The 26,287-nt window shown below is 42.9% G+C and overlaps 2 protein-coding genes across 5 annotated transcripts in view; both read left to right on the top strand.

Moving 5' to 3' along the window:
- MRPL20 (mitochondrial ribosomal protein L20) overlaps positions 1 to 4,536 on the top strand; it is a 5,199-nt gene extending 663 nt beyond the window's left edge. Inside the window, exons 2-4 of the mRNA XM_026660086.1 lie at positions 1,585 to 1,695; positions 2,025 to 2,102; positions 4,075 to 4,536. Of these exons, the coding sequence (XP_026515871.1) occupies positions 1,585 to 1,695; positions 2,025 to 2,102; positions 4,075 to 4,248 (363 nt within the window). The 3' untranslated portion in view covers positions 4,249 to 4,536. The remainder of the gene's footprint in view (positions 1 to 1,584; positions 1,696 to 2,024; positions 2,103 to 4,074) is intronic.
- A 1,846-nt stretch (positions 4,537 to 6,382) lies between these two features.
- Positions 6,383 to 18,025, top strand: CCNL2 (cyclin L2). Of its 4 annotated transcripts, XM_024201672.3 has the most exons (11): positions 6,383 to 6,676; positions 8,147 to 8,221; positions 8,511 to 8,620; positions 8,984 to 9,104; positions 10,448 to 10,512; positions 13,298 to 13,397; positions 13,489 to 13,593; positions 13,793 to 13,934; positions 15,044 to 15,161; positions 15,286 to 15,378; positions 16,640 to 18,025. In XM_024201672.3, the coding sequence occupies exons 1-11, from the start codon at positions 6,383 to 6,385 to the stop codon at positions 16,989 to 16,991; spliced, it is 1,575 nt and encodes a 524-aa protein (XP_024057440.1). In that variant the 3' UTR covers positions 16,992 to 18,025. The 4 variants fall into 4 exon arrangements, with proteins under 4 accessions (XP_024057440.1, XP_024057441.1, XP_024057442.1 ...); XM_024201673.3 differs by lacking the exon at positions 6,383 to 6,676 and having other exon boundaries at positions 8,446 to 8,620; XM_024201674.2 differs by lacking the exons at positions 6,383 to 6,676; positions 8,147 to 8,221; positions 8,511 to 8,620; positions 8,984 to 9,104; positions 10,448 to 10,512 and adding an exon at positions 10,519 to 11,350 and having other exon boundaries at positions 12,641 to 13,397.
- Positions 18,026 to 26,287: the final 8,262 nt, after the last annotated feature.

The raw sequence follows: 26,287 nt of genomic DNA on the forward strand, positions 1-26,287 counted from the left end.
GGGGGGGGGGGGGGGGGGGGGGGGGGGGGGGGGGGGGGGGGGGGTCGTGTCCCCAAGGAGCAGAAGGGGTGGGTGTGTCCCTTTCTCTTTGTTTGTTGCTTCCTCCCACACCCCGTCCACTTAAAGTCTTGTGCTTCCTCTGGGCCTGAAGGTGACACTCGTGTTCCTCTCTGAGTTGCCCAGTGCATGGTGGGTGTCAATGGCAGAGAGCATAAATAAAGCTTTCACCCTGGTCTCCCCCAAAGGCTGTGCTCTTCTCCATAATAGAACCAGAAATTCTCACCCTTTATTTTTTTTTATACAAAAGGGAGGCATGATGTTACGGCTTAAAGGAAAATAGCTGAATTATTGGCTGTCCATAGTTACTGTATAAATGGGGACTAGATGGCTAACTGAGCCTTGCTTGCACATATAAGGTTAAAGGGACAGTGTGAACTTAAATTTGGTCACCAGAAATATAAATACTATAGAACAGGGGTTCTCAAACTGGGGGTTGCGAGATTATTACCTGGGGGGTCGCAAGCTGTCCGCCTCCACCCGAAACCCCACTTCATCTCCAGCATTTATAATAGTGTTAAATATTTTTTAAAGTGTTTTTAATTTATAAGGGGGGGTCGCCCTATGAGGCTCTCTGTGTGAAAGGGGTCACCACTACAAAAGTTTGAGAACCACTGCTATAGAAACTAGTTTTGATAAAGCCTTAACCAAACTTTCCCTCAGTGTTTGAAACTCAAACTATAAACAATGAAACTGGCTAAATTGACTTAATTTTTGAACTGATCAAAATGCAAAAGGTAAAGAGCATTAACAGTGATAAGTACATTTATATTTGTACATCTTCAGGTGTTGTTAGAACCGGTAGAGATACTTCTTTGCAATATGACTTAAGTGGACAGTATCTCTTAAGCTATTGCATGTAGGGTTAAAAAGGAATTTTCTGTAAGGGCATATTGTCAGTAGCTTTAGTGATATTATCACCTGCTATAGCATTGAGCAGGGCATTGCCTACAATGAAATGGGCGTATCCTACACTTGTGGGTCCCAATCTAGCCATGTGTATCATAAGTAGCCTGTGGGGACACTTGTTGGAGGGCAGACTAATCACATGGTGCACTTGCCCAGTGTTCATTTTCCATATATGCAACTGTGGTGGTTTCCACAGATATTATATGATCATCAGTGGTACATGAAGTGGCTCAAGCTATGAGACATTACTAAGGATGGGGATTCCCAATTGATTTCCTGCTTTTTGCATAGAGGCACAGCCCCTTCTGTTTTTTAAGAGTCAAAAAGTTAGTGTGAGTTTGGCCCACTGTTAGAATCTGGGACTGAAAACTAAAACTGATTCTGTGCTCTGTCCAGCCAGTGAGAAACTATGGTCTTTCTCAGGTTACTTAATGTTTGAGTTTCTATTTCCCCATTTGTAAAATTAGGCTTAACTAATGTTTGTAAAGTGCTTTGAGATCCTCTTAATGAAAGGCTCTATAGAAATGCAAAGTGATACCTTCTATATTCATATTACTGAAGGGCTTTACAGCCTTATAAAGTTAATAATTGAACTGGAACATCTTGTTTTTGCCTTAGCATTTTCGTGGAAGAAAGAACCGCTGCTATAGATTGGCTGTACGAAGTGTTCGGAGAGCTTTTGTGAAGTCAACAAAGGCCAGAAGAGAAAAGAAGAAGTTCATGAGAGCGGTAAAAAACAAACCAAAATGATAGATGTAAACACTGAAACTGGGAGACTAGAATCATTTTTATATAGCCATTTTCCTACTCAGGGTATCCCCAAATGCTTTACAAACTGCTGTTGAAAGAGTAGTTCTGCAAGTTCAAGGCAAGTGCAGTAGCCCCTGTTGGCTCTGCAGCAGCTCATGTTTCATCAGAATTTTAGCAGTGAAGAAATGTTGGTCAGGACACACTGTATTTATTGAATCTGAGCACATCCATATGTCTAATTCTCTACCAAAAGAAAGCATCAACTAGAATATTCTTCTTTTTATATTTAAATCTTTGTGTTTTTAAAGCTTTGGATTACGAGGATTGAAGCAGCTTCTCTTGAACATGGTTTGAAGTATCCAGCTTTCATAGGCAATCTGCTTAAGGTAAGTGTGTTGCTTGAAGAAGAATTGCACTGAAATGGTGACATGTTGTCCAAAATTCTCATTGGTCTTTCAGTCAGTCATTCCATAAAACACCCAGAAAACCTCTCAGCTCTGCTGATGAGTGATAAATATGAAATTTGTTGTGTAGGGTTTTTCTTGCTTACTGCAATAATGTAGTCATGTTTTATACTTGTATCTATTTCTGCTACAGGTGACCTTCTTTTATCTTGGCAGCATAAGAGCTCAACATAAGACTCATAACATGTTCCTACCTCTTCACTATAGATTTATGTGACCAGAAGAACTTTTTTCATTTATTCTTTAAAGGGACAGTGTCAGTTTACATTGTTTATTGTAAATAAAAGATGTTACCTATGCTACTGGCAGGTGCTCAGAGTAATAGCTGCCTTTTTTAATACCTTGATATCTAAAAAATATAAAACAAATAAAACCTTGAATTACTAAAAGTGAGTTTAAAAATCGGAATTACTTTTCACTAATTAGACTGGTGCATTTCAGTCAGCTTGGACAACAAAAATAAATGCAGTCAGTTTCGCTGCTACATTCTTAGCACTCCAGTGCTCTCTTAAAACAAACAGGGGGATTTGTTTCAAAGCTTCACATTAGAATTGGAAAAGTTTGTTGGTCTTAGGTTTAGCTTGTTGCGAGGTTATTGCATGGGGGGTCGCGAGTTGTAAGCCTCCACCCCAAACTCTGCTTTGCATCCAGCATTTATAATGGTGTTAAATATATAAAAAAGTGTTTTTAATTTATAAGGGGTGGTCACACTCAGAGGTTTGCTATGTGAAAGAGGTCACCAGTACAAAAGTTTGAGAACTACTGAACTAATTAAATCGGATTTATTCTAAAGTTATCAAACTGTTAAAGTGCTTCCATTATTTTCTCTTGTCACTCTTGGTAACTAATGGAATAAAGTACTCGGCATAGAAGTTTCATCAAACTGAGACAAAGGAACAGGTATTTCAGAGAAAGTCAGTGTCCCTTGCATCTTAGAATTGTCCAACAGGGAGGTCCTTCGTTTCATTTTCCAGAAGAAGCAGACCTGGTTTCTATAATCTCTTGACATTTTAGATCATCCACTTGTTGCCCTATGTAGTCTATAAAGGGACCGATCCTGAAGTCCTTCCATTTTGAGACCCATTTAAGGGCCTGATCCTGAGTTCAGCATCCACCACTCCTGTGGAAGTCAATGGGAATTGTTGGTGTGCAGCACTTCATGGGATTGGGCCCTGAAACTCAAACTTGGCTTTTTATTTAAAGGTGAAAATAAATGGATGGGCTGTGAATATTTCTGGATGTTATTGCATAATCTGAAATACAATGTAAGGATGGTTAAGGCACAGGACTAGGAACTGAGACCCAAGTTCTATTGCCAACTCTGAAATGGACAACTTGTGCAACTCTGGCCAAGTCAATTTCTGTGTATCCATTTCCTCACCTCTAAAATGGATAGAATACATTACAAAGGAGCACTGAGAACCTTAGATGGAAGTCACTATAAAAGTGCAAAACATTATTTCAATAAGAATTCCCATCCATTTGGAACATATATACCTTGTTTGCTGGAATTTGAAAACGAGAACATCCAAGATCAGGCACTTCCTTTATGTAAGTCTACATAGTAAGAGACTCCCCACTGTAGCTACTGGAATTTGTTAGAAAGGGGTTTTAGAAAATCCATGATTATCTGTTTTATATCATATGCTGTAGTATAAGATTGCTGCTGTTGAATTGTATGACACTTTCCCCTTGGGATATTCACAAAAATTAGATGTGTATCTTGTGAGGTTTTCCCAGGCAGTAAAATCATATGTTCGTTTGCCTAAAACAGCCATTAAATATTAGCGTTTTAATGAAACTTGTATATAGTAATGCACTTAAGAACTTAACAATGAACATTTGTAAAAGTATAATTACTATGCTCTTCATTGACCATCCTTCTTGCATTTAGTGCCAGGTGGAGCTGAACAGGAAAATGCTTGCTGATCTGGCTATTTATGAGCCAAAGACATTCAAGTCCCTAGCTGCCTTAGCCCAAAGGAGGAGACAAGAAGGCTTCCTTGATGCCCTTGGGGATGGAAAAGAACCAGAAGGAATATTTTCACGAATTGTGCACCATTATTGAAGTGACAGGCATAACCTACAATTGTAGCTGCCTATTGTAAGCAGAGGCTTGTATTGCAAAGTAAGTTTGCACCCCAGAGTACAAAAAAGATCATGTACTTGAAGGAAGACTTAGCTAGCTTGTAAACTCAAGAGGGCGGTTCTTTTTCCTTAGTGGTTTTGGTCAAAATTGCAATCTAAGCTTAACAGGGATAAACCCTACTGTGCAGAAGTCACTCTATGTAAAAACATTGTGTAAACATTTTTGTTCTGTAACAATCTAATAAAGGTTTTTTATGTATTATGAAAATATCTGAATAGTCACTTCTGGTGTCACAGAACAATAACATGCATTTTAAATGCTTCCTGAAATGTTGACAACTATCCCACATAGATGCAAGTAAAAAAAACATTTATGTGGCACTCAATGTTAATGAGGTTATATTGCAAAGCTATGGCTTAAATATGTGATGCATAAGATAACTATGGAAGTACCTGCCAAAAAGCAGAAAAAAGGAAAATCTTAAAGGCTTTAGTAAGGCTTGTGCTGCAGCTAGTAGAGTTCTACTAAAATAAGTAGTCAGTCCATGAGAATAAGCATGTGAAGGCATCTTTTTTAAAAAAAATAAAATGAAAAAGGGCTAGTGAAATCACCAGAAATTCAGATTTTGTTAGGATTATAAACCATGTCTTCTTAAGTATTGTGCCATCTAGCTTCATGCCATAAAATGTGGAGTTATCTAGCTTTTTTATAAACTAGAATATGTAAAAGAGTGCAGCACCGCTAGACTATATTCAAGTGTAGCGGTCAATCTTTCAAATTAGTTTAAAAATTAAACTGGCCAGTCTAAAGTAGGGAAAGCTTACATGTGATGTGTTGCCTAAAATGTATCCACAGAGTTGCTAATCTCTCATTGGTTCAGTTTATACTATACTTGTATCCGAGTCAGGGGAACTGGAGATTAAGCCCATATCTATGCTACAGCTGCGCTACTGTAGCGTGGACCCTTCCTAAATTGATGGAAGGGTTTTTTCCCATCAATTTAGTTAATCCACTCTTCAAGAATGGTACTAGGTGGATGGAGGAATTCTTCCATCAACCCTGCTGTAATCTACACTTGAGGTTAGGTGGGCCTACGTAAATTGCTCAAGATGTGAATTTTTTCACAGCCCTGAGCGATGTACCTAACTAGATATAATTTTTTAGTGTAGAGCAGGCCTTGCACTTAAAAGCTGTAGTGCAACTGGGACCTCTGTCTGTGTAAAGGCTTTAAAACCCTGGATCCTCCAAGACTCTGGTCTTCAGGGGAGCACCACCGTATTATAAATGGCCTAGCTAAAGTTGAAGCAAAAGGAGGCTTACACTCAGCTATATCTTCCAGTGAAATCTGTGCGCTGGAGTCTGTTCAATGCAGGTGCTAGTGCTGCCGTGGAAGATAATTACTGCTTGAACTCTTATAAGGCATAGCAGTGCAAGATAACAAAACTACAGTTGTGGGGAGGCTGGTCAGTGCTGCCAATTCAAGATTTTGGGGGTGAGCCTTGGGAGACTTGTTTTACTTAAAACCCTGGCTGCTGGAGTCAAGAAACAAAGCTTCTTGCCCTCCAGCATAGCAGAGAAAAGCTTGAAAATGTGGGTGGAGTACCCCTTAAGGCTCCTGTTAAATGTGTGGGGAGGGCAATTGTCCCAGGGCCCCCCAACTGTCTGTAAGTGCAAGGGGCGGACCCCAGTGAACATGAAGAAGTGGGGCTCCAGATTTCTCTCATGGGCCCTGTCCATCCCCCCAGCATCTGTTTCAATGAGTCTTTCAACCCACCCCCACCGTGGGGGGCTCCCGCTGGAGGGGAGAAGGGCTGGCTCGGGCCTGCTCGGTGGAGGCGAGCCAGGCTTTGTCTGGGTGGGGGAGGGGGCGCGCGAGGCACGCCGGAAGTTCCGCCCGCTCCACCCTGTTTCGAATTCCCAACCGCTGCGTCACGCCGCTTGCATCAGGCCGCAGAACCAGCGTCACGGCGGGGGCAGGCCGGCCAATCCGAGAGCGGCGCCTCGCTGTCACCCGCCAATGGGAGGCGAGCGCAGGGGGAAATGGGCGGGACACCGCCCGGCTCCGGCGGCTGGAGAGGGGGAAGGCGAGAGAGAGGTGAGGCGGCGGCCCAAGATGGCGGCGGGGACGAGCAGCGCGGCGGCCGTGGTAGCGGGGGGCCCGGGCGGGCCTCAGGCGGCGGGGCCGGCCCCGTCGGGGAGCGGCGCCCCGGGCCCCGGCGCGGTGCTGATCGGGGACCGGCTGTACTCGGGGGTGCTGATCACGCTGGAGAACTGCCTGCTGTCCGACGACGCGCTGCTCTTCACCCCCTCCATGGGCAGCGGCCTGGACCCCGACACCGAGACCCAGCTGCGCTTCACCGGCTGCGAGCTCATCCAGGCGGCCGGCATCCTGCTGCGGCTCCCGCAGGTGAGCCGGGCTTCGGGGCCGGGCCCGCGGCGGGTGAAAGACGCTCGCGGGGGGGAGAGGAGCAGCTTCCGGTCTGAGGGAGCGAACGAGGCCCAGGCGGGGGCGGCGCGGGCTGGAGGAGGGGGGGGTTGGGGAGCCGCTCTGGGCCCGCGGCAGCCGGGGGCGCTGGGCCTTCGTTGCCTGGGAGTGTCGCGCTTTGTTCTCCCGGCCCTTCCGGGCAGGGCCCCGCCGTCTGCTGGTGCCCAGTGGCCGCTGCGTCACTCACACAAACTCCCCCTTTAATCCTAGAAACTAGGTAACGCGCGACCCGGCAGCTATCGGGGGAGACGGGCTCGGTCCCGGGCCCCGCAGCCGCGTTTGCAATCGGGAGGGTGGAACAGGGATCACGAGACGCCGCCGGCCTTTTGTTTACTAAGGAACCGGGCGTGTGAAACTGGCCCTGTTGTGTCCTTTACGGGCAGCATTCCGGCTCTCTCTCACCCCCCCCCCCTTTGTCCCGGCCGGCTCTGCTGAGACAGGAAGTGAATGATGTAACCATCTGTTCCGGTAAAGCCAGGGCCTGGGTTGGCTCAGCCCTCCAGGGCCCTTCCTGGTAGATCGGCCAAGTCTCGCTCGTTTCTAAAAGGAGATGCCCCCCTCACGCTTTTTCTTTGCTGCGGGTGGTAACGCACATGATTTCGCAATGCCTTTCAAATGGGGTTTCTTAACTGCTTTCTCGTATGACGTGTCGCCAGTTGACTTCCCTGGTGAGCGTCAATCCCTCCCATTAAAGAAAATGGGACAAAGAGTCAATGTTACTATGATGGTTGGAGGGGAGAGCGGTTACAAAAATGCCACTATAGCTGAAACAAGGTTAATGAGACCTTCCGTTTAAAAAAAAATTGCCTAATGCTGCTACCAATAATCTTTATTTTAGCTGTTTTAATTTCTCTAGCCATCTTTTCTTGCCTATGAGTGTGTTTAATATGGCAACAAGGGAGTCTCTTTAAATATGGCTATGTGATTGTAAAACCACAAAGGCTGGCTGGGGAGCTTGGGGGTAGATGGTAATGCTTGACATTTAGTGCTGACTCATGGTTAAAATGACTCGCTTTGAGTTGGTGGTTGCCTTTTAATATTGCACAACGAACATAGAACCAAAAATAAACAAGTAGGAGTGTTTGCATAGATGGTGGAGCACTGGGGGGCGTTTAGACTGTAGCGTCCACCCTCATAACTATTTTTGAGTGTCCCCATAAAATATTTTGTTTGGTACTTTTCTATTGTCTAGTCTAAGACTGCACATTATAGTTCTAGGTGTTTATGGTGTTATACGCTTTTTTTTTCCCCCTTTGTGAGCTGTTTGTTGCTGAGTCAGGCATTTCTAATGGTTTTTATGGGACTCAAATTTGTTGTAGTGTAATTCATCTTGCTCTAGAACCCTGTATGGGGATGTTAATATTGGATTACCATTTCTTCCTTTCTCTCTAGGTGGCAATGGCTACAGGGCAGGTGCTGTTTCAACGTTTCTTTTATACAAAATCTTTTGTGAAGCATTCCATGGAGGTAAGGATTCTTTTAGAAAATGCACTATGCATTTGATTTCTCTCATGTTTGAGAGCATGTATTATGCCCTGTTGTTGAACTATGTGTACAGGAAACTTTCGAGCTATAGATATGTTGTTTAGTTAAACACAGTTTTACACATCTACATTGTAACAAATACTTAACTTAAAATTTGGAATATTTCTTGTTTTTACCACCACTTTCTCTTGTTATCCCTCCTAAAGCTCTTGGAGGCGATCAGTTCCAGATTTGAGCAAAACATCAGTATGTTGCAATACTTATATTTCAGCATGTGTCAATGGCCTGTGTTCATCTGGCATCCAAAATTGAAGAAGCACCGAGACGCATAAGAGATGTAATTAACGTATTCCATCGCCTTCGACATCTAAGAGAGAGAAAGTAAGTTTAGAATCTGAAAAATGTTCGCTTTCTTCATGGCCGGTTGTTTAAATGTGGGGACTACTGAACATGAGAGCCTGAATTTAGTAGCCTAGCTAGCCATAATTGTTGTTATGCCTATGGGGGAGTTCAGATGCATCATGACTCAAGGAACATGGGGTAAAACCTTGTTTGGGGAATGAAAACCAAAACATGAATCTGGTTATTTTATCTTAACTGCAAAAATGCTTGTACTGTTGTAAATACTAGCTAGTTTGCATCAAAATATAGTAACCTGCACATGTGTCCAAGTAAGATTGTTGGGTGTCTTTTAATATTGGCAGTTCATTCTTACTCGATGGAATCTGAAATAATGTCTTACAGAAAACCTGTACCTCTACTACTGGATCAAGATTATGTTAATTTGAAGAACCAAATCATCAAGGCAGAGAGAAGAGTTTTAAAGGAGCTGGGGTTCTGCGTTCATGTAAAGCACCCTCATAAGGTTTGTACGATATTCAGCTAACTTATAAAACTGTGTGTGTTTCACACTCTGCTTGTTCTGGGTAGACTATTAACCTGGTTAAAAGCTGCTTGTTCCACACTACTGAACACAGTGAAGCTAGTTTACAGTGATCTTGCTATCTTGTTTCTCATTCAAGAGAGTCTTAATAGTTGGTCTTGTATCTCATTGGTCAGTGAAGATTGGAGATGGATGCAGATGTTAAGAACTGGTTAGACTTAACTGTACTTGGATTCTTCAATTTGTCATAGCATGAAAACAACTTATTGTTGAATAAGCAGGTAATTTTGGTGTTAAATTCTGAAGCAATATGAATAACTCCTCTTTGACTAAGGCTCTCGAATATCCCTTTTGTAGAATCTAGCTCTGATTATAATATTACTGATGGGATGTGTGAAATTCTCAGTCCCAGGAATGCTGTTCCCCAAAGTGTGCCGGACTCTGCTCCCCATATGAGCTGGTCAGCACTGCTGTTTGAATCTAATAGAAGGTTAAAGTAGTGTAAGGGTTCTCCTTTTCCTTGCCCTACAGGTATCTGCTCTCTGTCTTGCAGCAATGGGGTGCTATTTCAGACCTCTTCAGGTCGCTGTAGTGTAAATGCTCTTTAAATTTGAGATCAAGTGCCCCCTGATTAAAAATGTGTAGATACCTTTCTCTGCCCACTGCCATTTTTTCTGAGCCTCCTTATTTACTGGGGTACCAATCACAGGAATGAGTGTACTCCTTCACCCACTAATCCCTGTGAATTTTCTGTAATCATTTTGTTTTATCCACCATCTTTTTTTCAATGTGGTTCACAAAAAAACTTTGTTTTGTATGCTGCTGTGAACCTTTTAAACCTATTATGTAGGACTTTGCAGAAGCAAAAGGGGGAGGGGGGGGAAATGTTGGCTAGGTTTAGTCCCTTCCAATAGAGGTGCTTTGTGGTGGATTGGTGCCACTTTTTCCAGTTGGCAGTGTTTCCTCCCATGTGGCAGCTAAAAAAGGAATGTTGAGTTCTATAGGAAAAGCATACCTATTTTGAAAACTGAGTGGAAGGCAAGACTTCTAGATGAATAGGATGACTGAGCACAGGAGGAGGAGTATGAGGAAGGTCAGATTTGGCTGTGCACAGCCATTTTTGGAGACTGTTCTTTCTCTCTTTTGTAATTGAAGGTAGAAACTACCCAGGTAAACATTTGGCATCTTACAAGCACTCTCTCTGTGGATATTTGAGAATGTTAAAATCTAGAACAGAATAGCAGATGCTACATGGACATCCCCTCTGAATTAAATACTTGGCTCTAGAGATTCTTGATAATAACTCAGTAACCCATATCTTCCAGATAATCGTTATGTACCTTCAGGTATTAGAATGTGAACGTAACCAACACCTGGTCCAGACTTCATGGTAAGTTGATCTATCTTGTTATACGAGACCAGCAGGGCAGTGGCAGAAATATGTCATTTGAGGCACTCTGGGCAACATTGGTGTAGCCCACAACTATGTTCGTGGAATAGACAGTTCCAGTGTTTCCTGGAGTGCCCCAACCTACTACCCAAATGTTGATCGGCCTCTAAGTTTCAGGCACTGTCTTAAATGGTAAGATAGCTTTTAAACCCCTCAACCCTTGCTCTTTCTTCCCTTTTCTCCTACCCTTTGCCCTCCCTCTAAAGTGAAAATGTTAAGTGGTTGTTTCTTTGGGTAAATCATATGTGCAGTTCTTGTCCGTCGCTGATGCTGGGAGACAGACTTTCCCAACACTTGAGCTGCTGGTTGCAACAAGGGCATCAGGAACTCTCGACATAAATCCTTTTTATCCACATGGATAATCCAAGATGTCAGCTACTAAGACTGGATAACTCAGTGTTTTTGCATTTGCCATGAAACGTCTTCTGCCTGTCTTGTTGCTTCACTGTAGTGAAGAGAATCATTTGGGGATGGGTATCGAAGTAAAAATTCCAGATTGTAACAAACTTGTAACTTATGAAACAATGACATAATTTAAAAATTGGAATAATGAATCTAAAGGTCATATTTCTGCTGACTGAACTCTCTGGTACTGTGATCTGTTTGGTGGAGAACCTATTTTGACTTTTCTTTTCTGTACTCTTTTAATCAAAGGGTAGCCTCTGAGGGTAAGTGACTAAGACTTCTCCTCTGCTGCCCAAGCGCTATGGTGCAGGGATAACTGCGTCTTCAGTCAAACCAAAGCAGGCTCTACAAAGAGAAGGCTGACTCTAGACAGGTGGTATAAATACGATAGTATAGTAACTGGCCAACTGCTTCTTGTGCTTATACTTTTGATTTTTGTTGTTGTGCCCTTGACTCTATTGTATATTTTAGAACTTGATTGTTTAAATTTTGAAAACTGTTAATGTTAATATGCTTTAACTATGTTAAAGATGCTGTACCTTTTTAAAATGCAAAAATAACCAAAACTATTTAAGGTGGGATTTAAGTCTTCTGGGTGAATTAACTAACTGGTAGACTTCCATTTTTATCATATCTGTGTATGTTGTTTAATCCAACACTTAAAATACTTGAGTAGAAGGTCTTCAGTTTGGAATTAAGTACAGCAATGACACTGGACATTTTCTGAATTGCATTCAGAATTCACATGTGAAGTAAGACTATTAGGCACAAATTTCCTTTTTTGTTTGGGATGTAGCGGAATAACTATTAGAGCAATTCCCTAACCATTCATTGCTTCCAGTACCTGGAAAGTCATGGGTATCCAGTATAACTAATGTTTGAAGTGCAGTGGTTTTAGAGAACAACTTAAAGCTGAAGTAATGTGACACATGTTTAATTCTACATGCCCCCAAACTCAGAGCCCAAAAGGCCAGCTGCATAGTTAGCAAGTTCGTTTTTGTTTAGCAGTTTGGGAAAGGAAGCCCAGTCATCCTTCATACCTTGTGAATACTACTTCTCTCGCTGCACTTCATTTCACAAAGACTTTCTCTGATCTCCTTCAAAGTGTCTTCTCCATAGCAAAAAACGGTGTTAGAACAGCATGACTTAGTTTAAGCTTTCCTCGTGGGCAAGGTGAAGGAGAGTCAAGACTAAGCCTCTAACTTGCCACTTTTTTCCCAATGGTCAGTCGATCCCCGTGTATTAGAACTGAAATACCTAGTAAAGGACTAAAACACGTAGATGGGAATGAGATTCATGAGCACCTCCTCTTTCTGTAAACTGGTTTTAAATGGGCTGTGGGCTCTGGTTTGGGCATCCTTGTGTGCTGCATACCCCCACGATCAATTTCAAACTCTTCTCAGAAAGCTTGTATAACTATATGGTGGCCTTTGTTCTGGGTGGTGTTTTCTCTCTTGCCCACCTGACACGCTGCTTGAAAGAAATATTTTTTAAAAGTTATACCTTTAAACATTGTATTTGTTGACAAATTCAGATGCAAGTACTTTGAAAATACAAACTTCCTTGAGGATTTAAAATCAAAATATTTTAAAGTATGTACTGACTGTTGTGGAATATGTGCAATATTTTACAGTTGTCTCATTCTGTGAATATTCATTTTAAGAAACCTTGTTGAAATGGGACATTTGGAAACGATACTGTCATATGCCAGAGAAGAGGAGATCTGTTTGAATACTGAACCGTCCTCTGCACTGATGATTCCAAATACCTGGATTTCTTCCACGACTAGCTTTTTGCATCACAAATGGATTCTGTCTTGGATGCTGTCTCACTAATGGAAAATGGACAGGTTCCAAAAACTTTCCAGTGGAAATGGGTACACGCTGAAGTGGATTGCATTTCTCCGGAGAACTTCAGCAGGATCGGCAACTTTGAACACTAGCTTTGAGTTTGCATGCTTCTCTGCACTCTGGGATTGAGCCTAGATTTCTATTACTGAGTTCTTTACAGATTATATGTGGTCTCTACAAAAACATTTGTTTTTGCATGAGAGCAGGCCAGTAGATCTAGAGGGAAAAGTAAAGTTAAAATTGGTTCTCTTTCATAACTGATTTGTCTGACAGCCAGTCAGAAACTTATTCCCAACCACGTATCCATCCCCTTGAAGAAATTTTTCTAACGTCTCTTCAGATTTACAGGAGTATAGCATTTGAGCTTAGTAATAGAATGCACAGAGAAGTAGTTACTGTAGAATTGAAGAGAATAGAACAGAGAGGCATTCTGCAGGGGGTTGCAATTGTTCCCTTATTGTGTCTTCCAGGAATTACATGAATGACAGTCTACGAACAGATGTCTTTGTAAGATTCCAGCCAGAAAGTATTGCTTGTGCCTGTATCTACCTTGCAGCTAGAACATTGGAGGTGAAACATCTATTTATATTTTGTCGTTTAAGTTTACATTAAGGTTTTCATGTAGAAATAGAAAACTGAATGTATGATTTCTCAATTGTAGATCCCACTTCCTAATCGTCCTCACTGGTTTCTGCTGTTTGGAGCATCAGAGGAGGAAATTCAAGGGATTTGTATAAAAATCCTTCAGCTATATACTCGGAAAAAGGTTCGCTATTGTTTTATACGATGTGTATTCTCAGATCATAGGGTAAAACATCCTGCTTCCATTGCAGAACTCCCACTTCTCTGGGAGCAGATTCCAGACTCTGAGAGTCGTATCCCTTCTTCTAAGCATGGATGGTCAATTGAAACAGTACAGAGAACTGATTTTTTTTTTTTTTTTTTTTTTTAATGTGCATTTGCAGGTTGACTTGTCTTATCTGGAAAGCAAAGTAGAAAAGAAAAAACTAGCCATTGAAGAGGCAAAAGCACTAGCTAAAGGTCTGCTACCCGACAAGACTCCCAATTTGGAGAACACGTCAGGGTTTTCCCCTGTTCCTAAAAATGGTTGGTGTCAATGTACCTAGTTTGCATATGTGGACTGCATTGCTTTCTCCCATATTTTGGGAGTATTACAGTGACTTCATAACTTGAGTAAGAATCCTGTCTCAGTCAGGCTATTTTAGATTGCAGGTATTCCTTGTTAAGCTGTCTATATTCCAAATGAGGATGCAAATGCCGCTATTTTGCAGCGTCCTCACTCTGTAGAAAGGGGTAGTCAAACTCCTCATGAGATTTTTTTTCCCATTCTTTTTCTTGGCCTCATGTTAGTATGTGTGCTAGAAGAAAGGCAGCATTGGGACATGACACGAAACTATTTGTTATAGTGGGAGAACAAGCAAAAGCATTGTCTAGTGGAGAGAGCCAACGTGTTCACTTTTCAAAACGCTTCTGCTCCAGTAACTGTATGCGCTGGGAAGGGTGGTGGAGGAATGGCTGTGTGTGAAGGGAGAGTGCCCTGTTCTCTATTCAGCTGAAATATGTGTGTAAAAAATAGTTACTTCTGGCTAGTTAAAATTCCCTTTACAAAAAAAATCTGGCATTTAAATTTCCTTGAAACAAAGAGGAAAGAGTTGGACCTTTTAATGAATCAAATAAACTGGTATTCACAGATTTAGGTTGTAACACCTTTAAAGAAAGTTTTTTCCTCAGAGCACCATGTTTGGAAACTATCTTTTGCCTAACAGAGCCCTCTTGAAGATACACTAGTATCTTCCTTTCCATGGTATTGAAAATTGTGTGACATATTACATAAAATGCCGGTTCAGGCAGTTCTATTAAAGGTTTTTTCACTGTTTAAAGTCTGTTTTAGGATAAGTTTTTGGGGGTTTTGTTTTTAATGTACTAGGTTTACAGCCTCAGAAATTTACTTTAGATTTGAATAACTCGTGACTTACCTATAGGTGTTCAAGTTTCACCCTTTATCTGAATGTACAGCAAAGGGTATCTAGAGGGATCTGGTAATTAGTCGATCCTTGCCCTCATTAGTGAGGGCAGATGACCCATTCAACTACTGCTTGCCACTCCTTATCATTGGGTTGCCCGCTAAAGATTGACATCTCTTTGATACGCATGTAGGGGCGGATGAAGTGTAAACTTTTACATTTTTCTTTTAGAATCTCCAAAAGAAGGTAAAGGAAATAAACCTTCCCCACTTGCTGTGCAGGCGATGAAGAATGCCAAAAGAAAAATGGATGGAACAAAAAGAATGAATTCCAACAGCCCAGTGAATGGGTAAGATTCCACATGATATAGACTCTACCTTTTTTTTTTTTTTTTTTTTTTTTTTTTTTTTTTTTTTTTTTTTTTTTCTCCTAGCAATTAAATCTAAATCTTACTTGGATTCTGTCCTTCATAGCATTCAGAAAGGAAGGGAGAGCAGAAGTGGAAGCAGAAGTCGAGAGCAGAGTTATTCAAGATCACCATCTAGATCAGCATCTCCTAAGCGCAGGTACGTACTGAAATGGGTGGAAGTGCTGAGTCCCATTTGTAACCTGCTATGCTAATGGCAAACTACCATCCCAGAGAATGGTGCTTTGGGAGTCAGTGGGCTCTGAAGCAACAACTACAGCAATTTATATAAAACAGAAACCCCGTTTGAGCTCTGGAAATGAGACTAGTGTATGGAGGTGCAACATGGTGGCCAGTGTAGGTTCACGTGAAGTTATGATTAGAGGAATAACTGCATATGAATGGCATCTTACTCAGCAGATCTGCTCCTTGTGCCCATAGTCCTTTCTGCTGACTTAAATGACAAAAATAAGTTTATACTGCTTCTTACTATCCTCACCATAGACCCAACAAAGCTTGGGGGATAGGGAACTGGGTTCTCTTCTGACTCTCAGATCAACAGAATGGCAATATGTTCAGCTTCTCCCTCCATTATATCTTGTGCCCCCTGTACCAAACACTGGGGTTTCACAAACAGAACTGAGGTCCAAATTTGGCCTGCAAAGCCTCTTACTGGGGGTGATGCTCAGGCTAGGAAAGACCGATTGATTTTCATGCCTTAAGTTGTTTTCAGGGCTACAAATTAGAGAGAAAAATCTATGGTAAATTGGCTCAATTTACAAGTATGTAGATATCCATGAGAGGTAATCATGGAACCCCCAAAGTCCATACATCTAAAATTCTTCCAAAACCTTTTGCTGTAATTATGAAGCTGATTTCTTTCTGGATTATTAATAAAATATGTTGTGAAAGCTACTGTTCAGCATTTCAAAGCATCTGGGTTTTTTACCCATTCAACAACGGATCTAATGATTACAAATGTTACCTATTATTTTAGTCCTACAGGAAATTACTTATACTGTGTTTTAATGAGTTATGGGGTGTGAGCTGGGGAAGTATTCTGTTTGAAGCCAGGCGATGCAGACAAAAGCTAAAATCTAATTGAAATATCTTCTAAGGTTTGCTGGTTCAACTAATCAGATTAGTAGCGCTCTGTATTTAGAGAAGATGCTTTTGCTTGTAAGATCTATTCTGAGGGCAGCTTTCAACCTGAATTGTAGTTTACAAGTAAGTAAGGGTGGCTTTTTAAAGGACAGTGTCAAATCATTTTCTTCTAAAACCTTTTTTCGTTGTGTTCCAAGTAGCACCTAAGATTGCTATAATCTGTCTTGTCCTACTGTGTGCTTTAATGTTGTAAAGTAATCGGGCATTGATTGTTAAGGCACTCACTGTTCTCTTCTCCTTCTACTTCCCTGTCTTAGAAAAAGTGAAAGCTACTCAACATCGAGTGGTTCCAAATCCCACAGCCGCTCCAGGAGTCGCAGTGATTCTCCCCCAAGACAGTTCAACCATAGTGCTAGTTACAAAGGCTCTAAAATGAGGAGTTACAAAAAGTCAAAGGACTACAAATATTCGACACACAAGCCAAGGAAGTCCCGCAGCAGGAGCTCCTCACGTTCCCGGAGCCACTCACGAGAGCGTTCTGATCATTCTGGGAAGTACAAGAAGAAAAGTCACTACTATAGAGAGAGACATGAGCGTTCCCACTCCTATGAGCGTACGGGTCATCGTTATGACCGAGACCACCCTGGCCACAGCAGGCATAGGAGATGAGCGCTACAAAGGGTTCTCTTCTGTCCTTTGGGATTCAGAGTGGAGCCCAGTTTCCCCCATTTTTCCCTTGCAGCATAGGGTTCGCCTGGGTCTAAACCACTTAGCGTCAGTAATCTTTTCTAACCCTGTGCTTGTTAGCATGAATCCAAATACAAAGACCCTGAACAGACATGATGATGTGGACGACTTGATCTGGTAGATGGCTTAATTGTTCTGCTGCTTGAGCGTCTCTTAGAAACACCGAAGAGCCTCTGTTGTAGTGGCTGCTCCTATGCCTGGTAATAGGTATATTTGCATACTGTAGTGCAATGGTGTTAGTGTATTTCGGGACTTGGGGTACTGAGAGCACCAATTTCCTGGCTCAGCGATTAGAGAGCCCTGCTGACCAGCCCTTCCTGATGGAACTAGAAGAAAGCTCAAAACGTTCCATGAAAACCATTAGTGGCTTGGTGCTAACAAAGCTGTCGTTTCATACTGACTCAATTATGTTGTACAAATGTAAGGTGATATTTCTAGAACTGATGCCTATATTAGGTTACACTTGTGTATATATTTTGCAGTGTTTAACAATACAATATGGAAATATGGCCTTATTAGCCCTTCTACTTTCTCCACCGTGTAAATAAGCATTTGTTTAATACAAGTGAAAGCTATATACTGAAAAGTCAAAACTTGAATTCTATCAATTTAAGATTTGTGTAGAGAATTCTGATAAATGTGAAAGTATTTAGCTCTGTGTATTGAAAGTAGTATATTTTTATCCGTGCAATGCTGTGTGCAGGCCACCAGCTCATAGAGAAGTTTCATATATATACATTTTATGTGTTTTGAATAACTCTATACTCAGGATCTTTGACACTCTGAAGAATTGGTAGTTTGTCAATCTGCTTGCTTGTTTAAAAACAGAAGGTGTAAAAAAAAAAAAAAAAAAAAACCAGCCCAAGTCCGCAGCTCAGTGGTATCCGTTTTAGTGGTATATCTGAGCTGTTCCCATGCTCCCTAATTTCATTAAAGTATTTGATTTTGTATTTAAACTCCATGATGTTACTGTCTGGTGTAATTCCGAGACTTTCTTCTAAGTTGTACTGCCACGTCTAATCGAAAAGGGAAAAAATAACCTGACTTGAAATAGGGGTAAATGAATAGTTTATAGCCATTTTATTTTTAAACTGACATGTGCCATCTCAAATATAAATACTGTTTCAGACTAATTTTGTAGCACGTGGTTACAGGGGATGGAAGTAATGGTAAAACAGGTCTCTTCCTTTCCCACTGAAGGGAGTTAAAAGCTATGCAACTTAGCAGGTCCATCAGAATGTTCATCAGTGCAGGTGTAATAGAGGGTTAATTGCCTGAAGTGGCGAGTGTTTTCCTATCCAGGGAAAGAAAGTAATGGTGGCTGCTGATTGGTTGACAGTGGTTCCTGTGACTTTCAAGCCACTGAGGGTATGTCTACACAGCCCGCAGCAGTGAGCCTCTGAGCCTGGGGTGACTAAAAATAGCCTTGTAAATGTCATGGCCCGGGCTCTGAAGTCTACATCATTCTTTGTAGTGCAGTAGTGAGAGCTTGAATCTGCTGACCCAGGCTTGGAGGCTCACAGCCAGGTGCTGTATAGACCTACCCTGATACAGCATAGGTTGGCTTTAGTTGCCTAGATACTACAGTGAGGGTGGGGCATTATAAATGCCCTTGTATGTCTTCGAGTGATCTGCTGGCAGGCTTATCGCATGAGCATTTACAAAGATTTTCAGTGTCCCATCAACAGGCATGCACAGCATTAGGGGTGAGCCGGACATTGGTATGGCATTGAAATTCCTTGTTCCCATATCCCAGAACAGAATTGTGCAAGCAGTGCAGTATCATTTGCAAATGCCTTGGAAGAAGGGTGCGCCTGGGTCCCACCCCATGAATCATGGTGCAGAGGGGAGAATAGGCAAAATGCTGTGGTTTCTATAGCTGACCAGCAGCAATCTCCCCTTCCTGCTGTTTTTGCCCTGGCCCTTCCCACACCCTCTCATGGCAGCTTCCTCATGTTACCACCGTTTCCCCCACATACTGCTGTGGAGCAGGGGAAGCAGAGCAAGCGAGAGGACCTGGAGCTGGCTCCTGAAGCAGGGCTGTTCCCTGCAGATCACCTAGAAAGTGTTGAGCACCCCAAGCCTGAGACAATCAGGCCTCCCCAAAGTGCCTCAAATTGGGATAAAAATGGAGGCACAGTCACTCATCACACATGCGGCCCTGAATGTGCCACAATGTATCGTGTCCATTGCTGCTTTCTTATCACTGCACAGAGGATTAAATGTTGCTTGCTATGCCATCTGACCCCTCAGTGAGTTTCTTATATATAAAAAAAAAAATCCTTCATCTTTTAAAGCAAAACCACTTGAAACTAATTGTGCTGACAGCTGAGGTAAACTAATGGGAAGAGACTAACCAGTGATGGTGCAGTTAAGTCCTGTGGATAAGTTTATTGGGGTGTTAGACTTTTTTCTCTAGTGTTGTTTTTTTTTTGGTTCAGAGTTCTGGCAACGCTTCTGCTTACACTTCACTCTGGTCTCTTTTTTTTTTTTTTTTTCTTTCAAACTTGAACATAACCCCCTAAAGAGGCTTTACTCCATCCAGCAAGTCACAGCCCCTCCAAAGAATAATTCTGGAACAGAAGAAACTTAAGCATTTGTTATGAGGAACTTTAATCTTCTGTAAGGACATGATGTCCAGATGGAGAAAATTACTGGTCTAGCTATACTACTAAAACTCCCATGTGCATGCTTGTCTTCCTGAATAAGAGTGCTTGTTTTCTGATTTTTAATTTGCTTTGAAAGCAGTGTAAAGATCAGAAAAGAGCCTTCCTTTTTGTGGATACAAGTGTCCACATAGGGAATTCTACCACTGGCTATGCTAGTAATCTTCCCTGTGGAGATAAGCCCTCAGCTGAATGCCACTTCAGAACGTTGTGGGGGCTATAGGCACCTCCCACACACATGAAAGACTCAGCTGCTATCACTCGACCAGCATCCGATCTAATTTTGTACATGATGCAAGGAGAGGGTGACGCAGAAGTTTGAAGTCAGTGAGGACAAGGGTTACAGTAAGATCCTAGCTTTGCATGTAGCTGCTGTATGGTTCTATAAAAATGGCTTTTATATGTAACTCACTTTTTGCTAATGAGGTTCCATTACTTTACATTACCAGTCAAACTTGAAGAACTTAGGTCTCTAGGTATCTTCAGCACGTGTTTCTCAAGTATCCCAAGTAGAAGCAGTTGGCTGTAGGCTGAGACGTGGGAAAACTGTCGAGTTTAAGTTAGGATTGTGCGGTGTCAAGGAATATAACATGAGTGTGAGGAGGGGAAAGATACTAGCATAGAATTGTGCTAACCGGTTTTAACCAAGCAGGTCTCTTGTTTCATCTGTTCAAAAGCCAGCAAACTACCTGCCTTCACCTGTATTTTGCACACATGGAGGGAAACTGAAGTAATTTCATACTTCAATGGCTATTTGGACTATTTAGTATACACACAGTCTTAAAGTAACAAGCTCAAGGCAGTACATCAAAGTAATCTTGACCTGTGTTACTCTGTATGGATTTGAAAGAACAGAAGAATGGCTCTACTCAGTCAGACCAATGGTCCATCTAGCCCGCTATCCTGTTGGCTGACAGTGGCCAGTACTAGTTGCTTCAGAGGGACTGAATGGAATAAGGCAACTTACTGAGTTATCCATCCCTTATCATCCACTTTTGGCAATCAGAGGTTTAAGGAAAGCCAGAGCATGGGGTTGCATCCCTGGTCATCTTGGCTAATAGCCACTGATGGACCTGTCCTCCATGAACTTATTATTTTTTTAACCCATACTTTTGGCCTTCAAAATGTCCCATGGCAATGAGTTGACTGTGCACTGGGTGAAGTACTTCCTTATGTTTGTTTTTAAACCTGCTGCCTATTAATTTAATTGGGTGACCCCTGGTTCCTGTGTAATGTGAGAGGCTAAAGAACACTTCCTTATTCACTTTCTCCACTCCATTTGTGATTTTTATAGACCTCTATCACATCACCCCTTAGTCGTCTCTTTTCCAAGCGGAAACAGTCCATCTTTTTAAACTCTCCTCATATGAAAGCTGCTCTGTACCCCCTAATCATTTTTGTTGCCCTTCTCTGTACTTTTTCCAATTCTAATATCTTTTTTGAGACAAGGTGATCAGAACTGCATGCATTATTCAAGGTTTGGGCGTACCATGGATTTATCTAATGGCATATTTTTGGTCTTATTATCTATCCCCTTTCCTAACAGATCCTAACATTGTTCGATTTTTTTTTTTTTTTGTTTTTTTTTTTACGACTGCTGCTGCCCATTGAGCAGATGTTTCCAGAGAACTATCCAGGATGATTCCAAGATCTTTCTTGAGTGGTAACAACTAATTTAGACCCTATCATTTTGTATGTGTAGTTGAGATTGTTTTCCAATGTGCATTACTTTTATTTATCAACATTGAATTTCATCTGCCATTTGTCTCCCAGTCTCCCAGCTTTGTGAGACTCCTTTGTGGAGTAATCTTGTTCGGCCGGGAGTCTGCATGTAAACTCTGCCCTTGCTGCCTAATGTAGCTGTAAAGGGATCAGCCAAGCGCATTTAGCAGAATAAAATGCATCTCTTTGCTCATGCAAGTCTTAAAAGGAAGTGGCCATTCCCCCACTTTAATCATCAGCTCATCTGTTAGTCATTTTAAATATGAGGACTACTATCCTCAAAGGTGCCTAATTCCCAATTGACATCAGTGGGAGTTAGGTGCCTAAATACCTTTGGGGAAGCTGGGCTGCCCCGAGGCCTCCTGTCCAATCGCTTAGAGAAGCAATCCTCCAAACAGCAGGTTTGTGCCCCAGGTTCTGAAAATCAGCAGATGCAAAAAGTGACGGTTGCACAAGGGGAGCAAGTTCTGCAGTTGAAACTTCCACTGATGCGTTTTGCCATCGATCTCCCGGTTAAATCGTGAGCCCGTTAACTGGAATGCTTGGAGTTAAACCTCAGAATGCATTTGGGGAAGAGGGTGAGCAGCACCCAGCCTGTGGAGGGGTTTCTAGATAGACATTACCTCATTTGGCGCAAGAGGCAGCAGCTGTGTTTTATAAACTGCTATGCAAATGTACAGCGTTGAATAAACAGTAATACTCCACTTTTTGATGTGTGAAGCCAGAGAGAGAAATATCTTGGAACCTCACACCCTATATAAAAGTGCATGGGAGAAAATGTGTGTATAGGGCCCTGAACCAAAGGGATTATATCCTGGGATTAAAAGGGACATCCTGTTCTAGAAGAGAACAACATGTTCTTACTGAGAAAACCCCTCCAGCATAGATAACTAACCCAGCGTCTTGGCAGTGGCATAGAACTGAGAGAAGCGGCTGCAAGGTGGATGGAGAGTACAAGCTAGACAAAGCATTGACTTCAGGAGAGCCGTGTCCGTTTCTACCAGCTGAGGATGTGACTCGGGCCTGTAATGGAAGGAAACAGGCTTTGACTCTGCTGAAGGAGCCATAGACTAGAGCCAATTCGTATTTGTCTAATTTATTTGACAAATTTCATATAACTTTTTAGTTGAGTAGTTTTTCTCCAGTATCTGATCTTGGTTTGAGAGGGAGCTATTCAAAGAATACTCCTTCCCCCGCCTCCCATTATTCCCCCAACGGTGCCAGAGCAAGGGACAAAGGGATGCACCTCTAATCAGAGCCATGCCAATGGACCTTACTTCCAAGCCTGGTTGTCTTCAGTTGGGCACAAGAGTCGTGAGTTCTGATCCAATTGCAGGAGTGGTGCAAAGTGGCTTTCACAAGTGCCATAGGGAAGATTTCTGCTGAATGCGCAACCCTAAAGCACCAGTGGATGGGTTTTTTGGGGGTGGGGCTGGCTTGTAATCAGCAGTGGCTGATGGGAAATAACAGTTTGGCAATTCAGCATTCAGTCAGTTACCGAAGACACACGGCCAGCCCTTTGAAAAGGCAGCTTGCTCACCTGAACAGCCGAGAATATTTCAGAGAGTGAAATGAACTCATGGCCCCTTGCATGTGTTTTCTCAGGTGATTTTTGCAGCTTTCTGCTCCTGCGATCCCCAAGTGATTTCTTGAGCTGTTTGTTCCTTGGCCTTTTCCAACCCATAACCTATGAAATGGCGTGAACTGAATCAAATAACCACGGCAGTGCGTGATCGCAAAGGCTGCTCCACTAATGACTGGGAAATTCAGAGCAAGCTCAGCTGTGTGAATTATCAAATCATAGGGGAAAGGTCTGGTCTGATGGAACCAAAATTCTAGTGCTAGAACATTCACCAGACCTGATATTCCCCCCACCACCACCACCACCGCCACTTTTCTTCATGCCTGGGAGCACATCTGGCCCCTGGTAACAGGCTGTGCGGGTTTGTGGGGAGAACCATGGTGGGTCAGTTGCACTCCATTCCTGTCCAGTCAACCCAACACAGCTCTGGCAAAGGTGGTGTGGCATCACACCCCGTATTCTTCATAGCGATAGTATGAGATGGTTACGGCATAACTATGATTAAGGCTCTGTGTTTGTCACAGATTCTGTGACTTCTGCTGCAGCCCGTGCGGCTGGTCCCCAGGAGCCGCTTGGGCAGCCCCTGGGCCAGTCGCACCGGCCGCTACTGGGGCAGTCTCGGGCCCCTCCACTCCCCAGCAGCAGGAATTTGAGGGTGGGGGGGCTGAGGGTTGGGGTACAGGGTGGTGCTTACCTGGAGAGGGCTCCCTGGAAAGGCCACAGGAACTCCCCTCTCTCAGCTCCTAGCTCCACGGGCTGCCTTCGCCTGCAGGCACCGCCCCCACAACTCCCATTGGCCGCAGTTCCCAGCCAATGGGAGCTGCAGAACTGGGGCTTGGGGCGAAGCGGAGTCAGCCCGTGGAGCTAGGAACTGGAGCTTGCGGCTTCCCAGGAGCTGGGTAGGGAACCTGCCCCAGCCCTGCCCACCCCCCTGAGTACCCACGGCATCCCCCCAAGCATCCACAGTGCTCCGTGGGCTGCACCCCCCCCCCCCCCGAACACCACTGGAGTTTTAAGCTGCAAGCAAGTGCAGCTTACCTTCAAGAATCTCTGCAATCTGCCTAAAACAACAGTTAGGGTGAGAATTTATTACACATGTCCAATTTCTTTATTGCATTAAGTTTAGATTGCATGTTTGTTTTATTTGCTAGTCAGTCTGCTTTGATCTGTTAGATTTTAAGTGATTATAAGGGAAAACCATCTTTTGTAGTTAATAATGTTGTTTTGTTTCGTCTAAGACCAGTGTGTGGAAAACATTACTGGGGGGGGGGGGGGCAAAAGCTGATGCATAACTTCCTCCACATTGAGGGAGGGGGCGAATTTCGTGAGCTTACGCTGTACAGATCTCCGTGCAGCACAAGACGGTATCATTTTGGGTTTAATCCTCTAGAGGGGGGTGTGCATTTGAGTACTGGGCAGTTCCTTAGCTGAGCCTCCCCATGCACAGCCGATTTCAGCGTCTTTGTGTTTCTGCAGCTGGGTGTGTCCCTACCTGTATGTGTGGTAAAAGTGCAGGCTGAAGCCAGGGGGAGGGCTTGGCAGGAAGATCGATCCAGCCACAGAACGGTTCCATGGGCCTATCTGTGCGGGTAGGTGACCCAGCAGCAGTCAGTTTGACTCTCAGCCTCTTTTGGGGCTCTAGGGGAATCTTTTCCCTGAAACAAACACTGGTGTTTTGACAACCCTATGTGAGCGATTCAATCACATCATAGAGATGGGCTTGGTGCTTGGGAATGGGTATGGAACCTTTCCACCTGCGAGCTGAAATCAATACAGGCTGGCTTGAAAGCAAGCCCAGCTTCTCAGACCTTAGCCCAGCTTTGCTGCAAGGTTTCAAGAACTCTTTTCTGAATCTGGTGCCAGTCCTTCTGCCTTTTTTTTAAACCAAACTGCAAAGATCGGCTCTGGAGCTGAACTGTTGCAAAGTTCTGAGGCAACTGGATCTGGGTCTTTGGTTCAGTTTCTTTATGAATCCTAAATAAGGATCCATAGCCACAAGATATAGTCACAAAGTTTGGAACCAGTTCCAAATGTTCTCGAAGTCTCAGGCAGTATTTGAGCCTGGGGGTTGGTTCAGGCCTCTCTTCAGTGTGTATCAAACATCTTGTCCAGCTGTACATGGTACACATTGTGAGGGAGAATAGGCATTTCACTGACTAGCTAAAAATGTAGCCGGAAGACACCAGCTGAGTCTCTAGTGTTAGCCAGCATTGCTCTGTGTATGGCCCTCCATGCTAATATGTATTATATGCATGACCTTAACATTGTGCACATTACAGCATCGCTACTTAACCTTCGTCTCTGGTAAGTTGTATAAACGGGGGTTGAATGACGCTTTCCCCAGAATGCTGTTCATTCATGCTATAGTTGAGCCCTGCTCTTGGCACAAATACAAAATCTGTCTGAAATAAGAAAAATGAATAGTATGTCCTGGTACCCGCACAGCCCCTGGGTACCTGAAATGTGGAATTCAAAACAAAGATAAGGAAGGTACAGAAAGACAAGACAGGTTGGTGAGTTGAGTCTTGGCTGACGGTTAGCTTTCAGCTTGTAAATTACCACAGGTAGACCTGAGCACATACTTTGGAACCAGTCCTTCGACATAAGGTGAATGCCGTGAGATTGCTTTGTCTTTGACTGGTAAACTGATTATGCTTGGCTATTTGGTCTCTTAAATACTTTTACTATTGAACCATAAATGTAGTCAAGTAATTGGTTCTACCTAGAGTAGGATAGTTATGCAATTAAAAGAATTAAAGTTAGCTTAAGTTTGGTAAAGAACACAATATCTGCTTTATGGTTTGTGGCCAGTATTGAAAAGGCCCGATCAGCAAGTAAAAGAAGGCTGTGAGAATAATCAAGTGCTTATTACTTGCAGTGCGGGAACGATGTGGAGTTCAAAAAGTAACTAATAGAATAAAGACCTGCAATAACAAGACAAAGAAAAACTGTTTCAAAAGATACAAGCACAAACCTTCCTGTGTTCTATTGGCCAGCAAGAAGGAGGGGAAGAGATAGGGAGGAAAGAGCATGGGAAGACAGGAGGTTGGAAATTTTATCGGGATTAAGCTTGCAAATAAGGGTGAATTGTCTCAAATGGGTTTTTAGCTAAAGTCAGTAACTGGCAATGACATCACTTGTTTGTTAAAGAGTATAAAAAGTAAACTCTTAAAGGGTTCATTGCTAATACCTGCCTGACCTCACTGGAGCTGACCAATATGGGTCTAAGCCAGGGGTGGGCAAACTTT

This window comes from Terrapene carolina, unplaced genomic scaffold (assembly GCF_002925995.2).
Source record: "Terrapene carolina triunguis isolate 2854851 unplaced genomic scaffold, T_m_triunguis-2.0 Scaffold714, whole genome shotgun sequence".
NCBI lineage: Eukaryota > Metazoa > Chordata > Testudines > Emydidae > Terrapene > Terrapene triunguis.